The following is a 12,753-nucleotide window of genomic DNA, read 5'->3' on the forward strand; positions in this document are numbered from 1 at the left end:
CAGAGACATTGGCTAGGTAAGGAAGTCTGAAACCTGACCACCAATGAGCAAGACACAGAAGTGCAAGGTGCTCAGAGACATTGGCTAGGTAAGGAAGTCTGAAACCTGACCACCACTGAGCAAGACACAGAAGTGCAAGGTGCTCAGAGACATTGGCTAGGTAAGGAAGGCTGAAACCTGACCACCACTGAACAAGACACAGAGGTGGAAATGTGAAGACTGGACAAAGAGATATCTAAAGATAGATTGACCAGAGGTTTTATGGACTGATTTGGGCCAGTATTATTAAAGATGAGCTAGTTTGAGCTTCTCGGGTTAAAGATGGACTCAAAATCAACTCTGAAACCTACTGCCAGTTTTTAGAAGACACTTTCTTTAAGCAGCGGTACAGTAAAAAGTATACATATTTTAAGAGAATCATGATTTTTCTGCAGGACAACGTTCCATTGCGGCCTCGAAGTCTCCAGTGCTCATCTGTAGTAAAGCCATAAATATTAAAGAGTAATGATAACCCGCCTTCCTCACTGGACCTAAACCCTATGGAGAACTTGTGAGCCCTTCTTAAGCGGGAGATATACGGTGAAGAAAAACCATCACCTCTTTGATCAGTGTCTGGGGCTGTGGTTGCTGCTGCCCAAAAAGATGACCATCAACAGATTAAGAAACTGACAGACTCCATGAACGGAACTTGTAGCTGTTATTTAAAAGATAGATAGATATATTGGTCACTGTTTTTTTATGTATTTTGTGCAACTTGAATTGTTTGGTTTTATTCTTAGAGTAAAAGCTAAAAATAAACAAATGAGATGGGGAAAATTTACGTTTTTCCATTTAGTTGTATAATAACTATGCACACCAATAGTTGCCCAATAATTCTGCAAGCAAAAATATTCTCCTTAGGCTAGTTTCACACTAGGGATAGGAGGCGCAGCGCACGGCCGCCGTGCAGCTCCGCCCCCTGCCGTGCCTCCTCCGGTAAGCTCCTCCTATGGGCGCATGACGCTGCATGCGACCTGCGTACCCTATCGTTAGCATTGGGTACGCAGGCCGTGCGCTGGTATGATTTTGACGGTGCATGTGCCCTTTTGACGGTGCACTGATGTGCGCCAAACGCAACATGTTACATTTTTGTGCGCTTGGCGCACCGTCAAAAGGGCGCATGCGCCGTCAAACTCATACCAGCGGACAGCCTGTGTACCCAATGCTAACGATAGGGTATGCAGGTCGCATGCAGCTTCATGCGCCCATAGGAGGAGCTGACCGGAGGGGGCGGGGCTGCACGGCGGCCGTGCACTGTGCCTCCTAACGCTAGTGTGAAGCTAGCCTAAGAAAGACAAAACCTCACTCTTCTACAATATTCAGATTTCAGGTGTATTAACCTTTTGGATTGACCGGCAGAACTGTAGTTGTTGATCAAAAATACAAATTACCCAATAATTGTGCACACAGTCTACTTTATTTTTGGCAACGAGGTCAAGTATTTAGTTCAGTTTTTTAACGTATGATTAAAGTGATACAAGTAATGATAAATAAGACCAATTCATACTTACAGAACATGACAAATACATTGCTTGATTTATTGAAAGCCACTTTATTGAAATTTTTCCCCACCAGAACTTTTACTGGATGTTTATCCCAATCCTTTGGGATATCTTCACTATCTCTTTGGGGCTAAATTGAGAAAAAAAAATAAGCATGAGTGATCAATCATAAAGAACGTTTACTATAGCACAACGAATAATGTACTAAAGAAAAAAAGGATAATCTAATTTATGGACTCAAATGCGTTTTTCTTGACTTCATAATCTCGGGAAAGCTACAATAGTGGGGTCTAGGATGTAATATATTCCTCAAAGCTTTCAACAATTGGATTTTGACAAAGTGAATAGTCGGCCGAACAACAGCCAAGTTTTCATACTCCTCCATACACAGGTGAAAAAGTATAGATAGCATCCAAATGGGTCGTGAAATAATATATTAAAAAAGTACTCCACCTAATAAAATACAGCTACGTTTTGACCACTTAGCGCAGGTCTTTGTCAAGCATGCTTGACAAAGACCTACACTAGGTCGAAACATAGCTGTAATGTACAACTCCAATTCCAAAAAATGTGGGACACTGTAAAATGTAAAGAAAACAAAAATGCAATGATTTGTAAAACTCCTATAGTCATATCTTGTTCACAACAGAACACAGTTCAGAAGTTAAAAGACAAATTTTTTCCATTAAAAATTAATCATTTAGAAATTGATGGCAGCAACACATCTCAAAATGGTAAAAAAAGGCTGGAAAAGTAACAGGCAATAATGAAAAACAATTGGACGGTCAATTGTTAACCAAGTCACATGACCATATTATAAAAAGGACATGTTAGAGAGGCAGAGTCTCTCCGAAGCAAAGCTAGTCAGAGGTTCACCAATCCGTGATCAAGTGAACCTAAAAATTGTGGAACAATTTCATAAAAATGTTCCTCACCATAAAATTGCATAATTATGAATATCCCACCATCTGCAATACATAATATCAATCAGTAAAAGATTCAGAGACTCTGGTGAAACCCCTGTGCACAAGGATACAAAGCTGATGTTCGTGATTCACGGGGCTTCTGGCGGTACTGCATTAAAAACATGCATGATTCGGTCGTACAAATCTCTTCACAGGATTAGAAAAACTTCCAGAAGTCATTGTCTGTGAATAAAGCTCACCGTGCAACCCACAAATGTGTGTATATATATTTCATATATCTTTAACATATCAACACAAAGCGAAACACTCCTGTCTTCTCAAAGCTAATGCTCATTTATAACGGACTGAGGCAAAATGGAATTCTCTAATGAAGTAATGAACGCGGTGTCCCGTGGACTCCAGAGCAGAGGGACCATCCAGCTTGTTATCAGCGCACAGTTCCTGCATCTTTGGTGGTTTGGGGTTGCATTAGTGCCTATACCCAGTGGCACACCATCAATCGTGCTAGACCACACTGTCCGTATGCACTGTCAACTGTATTGGCATACTGGATGCTGATATATTTGAAAGCAATGATGGAAGAGGGAGCCATCAGCTAGCTCCTCCATCATTCTCCCTGCGCTTCTGAGGTTTGAAGTCTCAGCCAGCACAGCGGGCGCAATGACATCATCAAAATCATGCCAGCTGTGCCGAGCAGTGCAGAGCTTAAGACTATCAGCAGGATTTCCACTTATTATTTTTTGCATCCTTGAAAGAACAGCCTCCTGATAAACCTACTTTTTAGGGGGGGGGGGACGCGTTGAGGCACGTGTGGACTGATGAATATCTGATATGTTATTTTTTTTGGTTACTTGATTTTAATAGAATGTTAGAGTTGGATGGGACCTCCAGGCTCATCATGTCCAACCCCCTGCTCAATGCAGGATTCACTAAACCAGCTCAGACAGATGTCTGCTTAGCTTCTGTTTGAAGACTTCCACTGAAGGAGAACTCACCACCTCTCATGACAACCTGTTCCTCTCATTGATCACCCTCACTGTCAAAAAGTTCTCTAATATCTAAGCTGTATCTTCTCCCTTTCAGTTTTATTCCATTGCTTCTCGTGTTTCCATGTACAAATGAGAATAAGGATGATCCCTCTACACTGTGACAGCCCTTCAGATATTTGTAGACAGCTTTTTAATCTCCTCTTAGCCTTTTTTATGCAAGCTAAACATTCCCAGATCCTTTAACTGTTCCTTGAAGGACATAGTTTACAGTCCGCTCACCATCCTGGTCGCTTTTCTCTGAACTTGCTCCAGTTTTTCAATGTCTTTTTTAACCCCTTCACTACCAAGGGTGGTTTGCACGTTAACTACCGGGCCAATTTTTACAATTCTGACCACTGTACCTTTATGAGGTCATAACTCTGGAACGCTTCTATGGATCCCGGTGATTCTGACATTGTTTTCTCGTGACATATTGTACTTCATGTTAGTGGTAAAATTGCATTCAAATAACTTGCGTTTATTTGTGAAAAAAACGGAAATTTGGCGAAAATTTTGAAAATTTCGCAATTTTCCAACTTTGAATTTTTATGCCCTTAAATCACAGCGATACGGCACACAAAAAACTTAATACATAACATTTCCCACATGTTTACTTTACATCAGCACAGTTTTGGAACCAAAATTTTTTTTTGTTAGGAAGTTATAAGGGTTAAAAATTTACCAGCGATTTCTCATTTTTGCAACACCATTTTATTTTTAGGGACCACTTCACATTTGAAGCCACTTTGAGGGGTCTACATGATAGAAAATACCCAAAAGTGACACCATTCTAAAAACTGCACCCCTTAAGGTGCTTAAAACCACATTCAAGAAGTTTATTAACCTTTTAGGTGCGTCACAGGAATTTTTTGAATATTAAAAAAAAAATGAACATTTAACTTTTTTTCACAAAAAAAATACTTCAGGTTCAATTTTCTTTATTTTACCAAGGGTAACAGGAGAAATTGTACTGCAAGACTTATTGTGCAATTTGTCCTGAGTACGCTGATATGTGGGGGGGAACCACTGTTTCGGCGCATGGCAGAGCTCAGAATGGAAGGAGCGCCGTTTGACTTTTTCAATGCAAAATTGGCTGGAATTCAGATCGGACGCCATGTCACGTTTGGCGAGCCCCTGATGTACCTAAACAGTGGAAACCCCCCCAAGTGACCCCATTTTGGAAACTAGACCCCCCAAGGAACTTATCTAGATATGTGGTGAGAACTTTGAACCCACAAGGGCTTCACAGAAGTTTATAACGTACAGCGGTACAATTAAAAAATCATATTTTTTCCACAAAAATGATCTTTTCACCCCCAATTTTTATTTTTCCAAGGGTAACAGGACCCTAAAAGTTATTGTGCAATTTGTCCTGAGTACGCTGATACCCCATATGTGGGTGTAAATGACTATTTGGGCGCATAGCAGAGCTCGGAAGGGAAGCAGCGCCATTTGACGTTTTTGGCTAGAATTGAGATCGGACACCATGTCGCGATTGGAAAACCCCTGATGTACCAAAACAGTGGAAACCCCCCACAAATGACACCATTTTGGAATCTAGACCCCCCAAGGAACTTATCTAGATGTGTGGTGAGAACTTTGAACCCCCAAGGGCTTCACAGAAGTTTATAACGTACAGCAGTACAATTAAAAAATCATATTTTTTCCACAAAAATGATCTTTTCACCCTCAATTCTTATTTTTCCAAAAGTAACAGGACCCTAAAAGATATTGTGCAATTTATCCTGAGTACGCTGATACCCCACATGTGGGGGTAAACCACTATTTGGGCGTATGGCAGAGCTCGGAAGGGAAGCAGCGCCATTTGACGTTTTTGGCTGGAATTGAGATCGGACACCATGTCGCATTAGGAAAGCCCCTGATGTACCAAAACAGTAGAAACCCCCCACAAATGACACCATTTTGGAAACTAGACCCCCCAAGGAACTTATCTAGATGTGTGGTGAGCACTTTGAACCCCCCAGTGCTTCACTGAAGTTTATAACGTCCGGGCGTGAAAATAAAAAAATCGTATTTTTTCCACAAACATGATCTTTTAGTCCCCATTTTTTTATTTTCCCAAGGGTAACAGGAGAAATTGGACCCCAAAAGTTGTTGTCCAATTTGTCCTGAGTACGCTGATACCTCATATGTGGGAGAAAACTACTGTATGGGCACACGTCGGGGCTCGGAAGGGAAGTAGTGACGTTTTGGAATGCAGACTTTGATGGAATGGTCTGCGGGTGTCATGTTGCGTTTGGAGAGCCCCTGATGTACCTAAATAGTGGAAACCCCCCACAAGTGACCCCATTTTGGAAACTAGACCCCCTAATGAACTTATCTAGATGTGTGGTGAGCACTTTGAACCCCCCAGTGCTTCACAGAAGTTTATAACGACCGGGCGTGAAAATAAAAATATTGTATTTTTTCAACAAACATCATCTTTTAGTCCCCATTTTTTTTATTTTCCCAAGGGTAACAGGAGAAATTGGACCCCAAAAGTTGTTGTCCAATTTGTCCTGAGTACGCTGATACCTCATATGTGGGAGAAAACTACTGTATGGGCACACGTCGGGGCTCGGAAGGGAAGTAGTGACGTTTTGGAATGCAGACTTTGATGGATTGGTATGCGGGTGTCATATGCGTTTGGAGAGCCCCTAATGTACCTAAACTATTGAAACTCCCCACAAGTGACCCCATTTTGGAAACTAGACCCCCCACCGAGCTTATCTAGATGTGTGGAGAGCACTTTGAACCCCCAAGTGCTTCACAGAAGTTTATAACGCCTGGGCGTGAAAATAAAAAAAACATTTTTTTCCGCAAAATTATATTTTTGCCCCCAATTTTTTATTTTCCTAAGGGTAACAGGAGAAATTGGACCCCAAAAGTTGTTTTGTAATTTGTCCTGAGTAGGCTGATACCCTACATGTGGGGGTAAAACACTGTTTGGGCACATGGCAGAGCTTGGATGGGAAGGAGCACCATTTGACTTTTTCAACGCAGAATTGGCTGGAATTGAGATCAGACGCCATGTTGCCTTTGGAGAGCACCTGATGTGCCCAAACAGTGGAAACCCCCAATTATAACTCCAACCCGAACCTCAACACACCCCTAACCCTAATCTGAGCCCTAGCCCTAACCCTAGCCCTAACCCTAGCCCTAACCCTAGCCCTAACCCTAGCCCTAACCCTAACCCTAGCCCTAACCCTAGCGGGAAAATGGAAATAAATACATTTTCTTTTAGTTTTATTATTTTTCCCTAACTAAGGGGGTGATAACGGGGGGTTTGATTTACGATTTATGGCGGTTTTTATGTTTGGCGGCTGTCGCACGCTAAAAGACGCTTTTTATTGTAAAAATAGTTTTTGCATCACCACATATTGTGAGCTATAATTTTTCCGTATTTTGACCCACCGAGTCATGTGAGGTCTTATTTTTTGCGGGACGAGTTGACGTTTTTATTGGTACCATTTTCGGGCACGTGACATTTTTTGATCGCTTTTTATTCCGATTTTTGGGAAGCAGAATGAACAAAAACCAGCGTTTCATGAATTTCTTTTGGGGGGGGTGCGTTTACACCGTTCCGCGTGCGGTAAAATTGATAAAGCGGTTTTATTCTTCGGGTCAGTATGGTTACAGCGATACCTCATTTAGGTCGTTTTTTTATGTTTTGTCGTTTTTTAGCAATGAAAACTATTTTATATAAAAAATAATTATTTTTGTATCTCTTTATTCTGCGAGCTATAACTTTTTTATTTTTTTGCGGATGATGCTGTATGTGGATCTTTTTTTGCAGGACAAGATGACGTTTGCAGCGGTACCATGCATATTTATATGCGTCTTTTTGATCGCGCGTTATTGCACTTTTTGTTCGGTGGTATGATAATAAATCATTATTTTTTGCTTCGTTTTTTATTTTTATTTTTTAAGGGGTTCGCTAAAGGGGTTAACTAATGGGACAGTTTTATAGGGCAGGTCATTACGGACGCGGCGATACCAAATATGTGTACTTTTATTGTTTTGGGGTTTTTTTATTTTGAAAAAATGGATTTATTGGGGAATATTTTTTTTTTTTTTTACTGATTTATTTAGCGATTTTTTTTAAATTATTTTTAACACTTTTTTTTTACTTTATTACCTTGTCCCAGGTGGGACATCACTGTCCTGTGACAGATCGCTGATCTGTCACATCACAGATCACTGTGACAGATCAGCGATCTGTCACAGGCACTGCTGCAGACTTCCTCATGCCTGCGCTTTGCAGGCAGTGAGGAAGTCAGCTCCCTGCAGGCCCCCGTCGCCATCTTGGATCCGGGGGCCTGTAGGGAAAGAGCCCCCCGCAGCAGCGCTGCACATTGCGCTGCCGTGGGGGGCTCAGGGAAGCACGGAGGGAGCCCCCCTCCCTGCCGATGCTTCCCTTTAACCCCCGGTACACCGCGATCGCGTTTGATCGCGGTGTGCAAGGGGTTAACGTGTCGGGGGCGGTCCGCTGATCGCGATGACGTAATATTCCGTCCATGGTAATTAGGTCCATGGTCACATGGACGGAATATTACGTCAATTGTAGGTAAGGGGTTAAAATGTGGTGCCCAGAACTGGACACAGTATTCCAGATGTGGTCTGACCAAGGAGGAGTAGAGGGGGATAATTGCTTCACATGATATAGACTCTATGCTTCTCTTAATACATCCTAGAACTGTGTTTGCCTTTTTGCTGCTGCATCACACTGTTGACTCATGTGCAGTCTGTGATCTATTAGTATACCCAAGTCTTTTTCACATGTGCTGTTGCTTAATTCTATGCCTCCCATTCTGTAGATGTAATTTTCAATTTTCTTGCCCAGATAAAGAATTTTGCACTTCTCCCTGTTAAATACCATTCGATTAGTCGCTGCCCGTTGCTCAAGCTTATCTAGATCCTTCATAATCCTCTTTATGTCTTCTCTAGTGTTAGCTATTCCTCCTGGCTTTGCATCGTCTGCAAATTTGATCAGTTTGCCTTCAGTTCCCTTATCTAGATATTTATAACCTTTTTAATATGTGGATCTTGCTACAAGATGGGCACTTTTTCTATATTTAGCAATATCTGGTATGTTTCAGCTTTGTGACACCTTGAGTTGCTATTATTGATTTAAATTGACATTAGGGGTCAATTGATAATTATTATTTATTATATTTGATATTGGGTGACCGATCGTTACCTTTGGGTATTTTCTATCCCATTCTCGTTAGCCCTGCGCTTTCTCCTACCTAGGCTACGGAGGTAGACACCCTAGGAATAAGTGCAAAATGGCGCCCCAGCTCAACGATGGCTATCCCCATTAAACCCTATAATTAATGCCAAATGATACTAGAGGGATTCTGCAAATAGTTATCACAACTATGACCAGGAATAATCTGCAAAAGTTGGAAAAAATGCAGTATATAGGGATAACGCTCTCCTCTATATCCCTTTACCTCTTTGTTTTTGGGGCACTCATTACCACAGTCAGTTTTTGACATGATTGGATAATGTTACCTTTTTGCTGACAACAAATAGTTTTTATTATGATGGCTTTCTTTTTGGGGTTGTAATTTTAGCATTTCTAATAAACTTTGATTTTAGGGGATTTGTTTTGATAGCCTTAAACAATCCTCAGATTGTATCTATATTTGTAAATCCCGCATAGCTTCATAATACACACTGCAGAGACCGGAGCAGCAGGGAAGTGAGGAAAGGTGAGTACTGTTGTTATTATTTTTTTTTAATTGATGGGGGCAATTACACAGTTTGCAGGGATATGTGGGGCACATTATACTATTTGCAGGGCTACGCAGGAACATCATGATATTTGGAGGGCAATGTGGGGGCCATCATACAGTTTTTAGGGCTGTGAGGGGTCATTACACTGTTTGGAGGTCAACGCAGCGGCTACGTGGTGATGGATCTACAGCTAGGATGAAAACATGTAATAGATCCCAGGGACTGTGTGTCTAGTGCCTCTTTTAAATATTATAGCTACACTGGTTCTCAATGAATAAAGTGGTTTCCCCACTTAGGAATGGCAAGAGAAATTCAGAACAACAATTCAACATGAATTTTACTTTCTAGGAGGCAATGGGCTTTATAAGTCTTCTTTTAGAGGTAATATGCTTGAACAAAGAGTCAACATTTGGTTTGTAGCAATGAGCTAAAACTGGCATCACTTTGTTCATAATTACGACAATTCGACAAGCCTAAGTAGAACACTTAGTGTAAATTGCTGCAAGTGCAACAGTAGGTTACATAGTGTAACTTGCTGCAAGTGCTATGGTAGGCTACTTAGTGTAAATTGCTGCAAGTGATATGGTAGGTTACTTAGTGTAACTTGCTGCAAGTGCTACGGTAGGCTACTTAGTGTAACTTGCTGCAAGTGCTATGGTAGGCTACTTAGTGTAAATTACTGCAAGTGCTATGGTAGGCTACTTAGTGTAAATTACTGCAAGTGCTATGGTAGGCTACTTAGTGTAAATTACTGCAAGTGCTATGGTAGGTTACTTAGTGTAACTTGCTGCAAGTGCTACGGTAGGCTACTTAGTGTAACTTGCTGCAAGTGCTATGGTAGGCTACTTAGTGTAAATTGCTGCAAGTGATATGGTAGGCTACTTAGTGTAACTTGCTGCAAGTGCTACGGTAGGCTACTTAGTGTAACTTGCTGCAAGTGCTATGGTAGGCTACTTAGTGTAAATTACTGCAAGTGCTATGGTAGGTTACTTAGTGTAACTTGCTGCAAGTGCAACAGTAGGTTACATAGTGTAACTTGCTGCAAGTGCTATGGTAGGCTACTTAGTGTAAATTGCTGCAAGTGATATGGTAGGTTACTTAGTGTAACTTGCTGCAAGTGCTACGGTAGGCTACTTAGTGTAACTTGCTGCAAGTGCTATGGTAGGCTACTTAGTGTAAATTACTGCAAGTGCTATGGTAGGCTACTTAGTGTAAATTACTGCAAGTGCTATGGTAGGCTACTTAGTGTAAATTACTGCAAGTGCTATGGTAGGTTACTTAGTGTAACTTGCTGCAAGTGCTACGGTAGGCTACTTAGTGTAACTTGCTGCAAGTGCTATGGTAGGCTACTTAGTGTAAATTGCTGCAAGTGATATGGTAGGCTACTTAGTGTAAATTACTGCAAGTGCTATGGTAGGCTACTTAGTGTAACTTGCTGCAAGTGCTATGGTAGGCTACTTAGTGTAAATTGCTGAAATTGCTATGGTAGGCTACTTAGTGTAAATTGCTGTAAGTGCTATGGTAGGCTACTTAGTGTAAATTACTGCAAGTGCTATGGTAGGCTACTTAGTGTAAATTGCTGCAAGTGCTATGGTAGGCTACTTAGTGTAAATTGCTGCAAGTGATATGGTAGGCTACTTAGTGTAAATTGCTGCAAGTGCTATGGTAGGCTACTTAGTGTAAATTGCTGCAAGTGCTATGGTAGGCTACTTAGTGTAACTTGCTGCAAGTGATATGGTAGGCTACTTAGTGTAAATTGCTGCAAGTGCTATGGTAGGCTACTTAGTGTAAATTGCTGCAAGTGCTATGGTAGGCTACTTAGTGTAAATTGCTGCAAGTGCTATGGTAGGCTACTTAGTGTAACTTGCTGCAAGTGCTATGGTAGGCTACTTAGTGTAACTTGCTGCAAGTGCTATGGTAGGCTACTTAGTGTAAATTGCTGCAAGTGCTATGGTAGGCTACTTAGTGTAACTTGCTGCAAGTGCTACGGTAGGCTACTTAGTGTAACTTGCTGCAAGTGCTACGGTAGGCTACTTAGTGTAAATTACTGCAAGTGCTATGGTAGGCTACTTAGTGTAACTTGCTGCAAGTGCTATGGTAGGCTACTTAGTGTAAATTGCTGCAAGTGCAATGGTAGGCTACTTAGTGTAAATTGCTGAAATTGCTATGGTAGGCTACTTAGTGTAAATTGCTGCACGTGCTATGGTAGGCTACTTAGTGTAAATTGCTGCAAGTGCTATGGTAGGCTACTTAGTGTAACTTGCTGCAACTGATATGGTAGGCTACTTAGTGTAACTTGCTGCAACTGATATGGTAGGCTACTTAGTGTAACTTGCTGCAAGTGATATGGTAGGCTACTTAGTGTAACTTGCTGCAAGTGATATGGTAGGTTACTTAGTGTAACTTGCTGCAAGTGCTATGGTAGGCTACTTAGTGTAAATTGCTGTAAGTGCTATGGTAGGCTACTTAGTGTAACTTGCTGCAAGTGCTATGGTAGGCTACTTAGTGTAACTTGCTGCAAGTGCTATGGTAGGCTACTTAGTGTAAATTGCTGCAAGTGCTATGGTAGGCTACTTAGTGTAACTTGCTGCAAGTGCTACGGTAGGCTACTTAGTGTAACTTGCTGCAAGTGCTACGGTAGGCTACTTAGTGTAAATTACTGCAAGTGCTATGGTAGGCTACTTAGTGTAACTTGCTGCAAGTGCTATGGTAGGCTACTTAGTGTAAATTGCTGCAAGTGCTATGGTAGGCTACTTAGTGTAAATTGCTGAAATTGCTATGGTAGGCTACTTAGTGTAAATTGCTGCACGTGCTATGGTAGGCTACTTAGTGTAAATTGCTGCAAGTGCTATGGTAGGCTACTTAGTGTAAATTGCTGCAAGTGATATGGTAGGCTACTTAGTGTAAATTGCTGCAAGTGCTATGGTAGGCTACTTAGTGTAACTTGCTGCAAGTGCTATGGTAGGCTACTTAGTGTAAATTGCTGCAAGTGCTATGGTAGGCTACTTAGTGTAAATTGCTGAAAGTGCTATGGTAGGCTACTTAGTGTAAATTGCTGAAAGTGCTATGGTAGGCTACTTAGTGTAAATTGCTGCACGTGCTATGGTAGGCTACTTAGTGTAAATTGCTGCACGTGCTATGGTAGGCTACTTAGTGTAAATTGCTGCAAGTGATATGGTAGGCTACTTAGCGTAAATTGCTGCAAGTGATATGATAGGCTACTTAGTGTAAATTGCTGCAAGTGCTATGGTAGGCTACTTAGTGTAACTTGCTGCAACTGATATGGTAGGCTACTTAGTGTAACTTGCTGCAACTGATATGGTAGGCTACTTAGTGTAACTTGCTGCAAGTGATATGGTAGGCTACTTAGTGTAACTTGCTGCAAGTGATATGGTAGGTTACTTAGTGTAACTTGCTGCAAGTGCTATGGTAGGCTACTTAGTGTAAATTTCTGCAAGTGATATGGTAGGCTACTTAGTGTAACTTGCTGCACATGCTATGGTAGGCTACTTAGTG

At 41.4% G+C, this 12,753-nt stretch overlaps 1 protein-coding gene across 1 annotated transcript in view; it reads right to left on the reverse strand.

Annotated features, from left to right (window-relative positions):
- The window catches only part of PDILT (protein disulfide isomerase like, testis expressed), a 40,711-nt gene that overhangs the window by 6,235 nt on the left and 21,723 nt on the right, over positions 1 to 12,753 (reverse strand). Inside the window, exon 8 of the mRNA XM_073543085.1 lies at positions 1,551 to 1,671. Coding sequence (XP_073399186.1) covers positions 1,551 to 1,671 — 121 coding nt within the window. The remainder of the gene's footprint in view (positions 1 to 1,550; positions 1,672 to 12,753) is intronic.

The sequence above is a fragment of the Dendrobates tinctorius genome, unplaced genomic scaffold, assembly GCF_039654945.1.
Source record: "Dendrobates tinctorius isolate UK_male_01 unplaced genomic scaffold, ASM3965494v1 ptg000129l, whole genome shotgun sequence".
NCBI classification, from domain to species: Eukaryota; Metazoa; Chordata; class Amphibia; order Anura; family Dendrobatidae; genus Dendrobates; species Dendrobates tinctorius.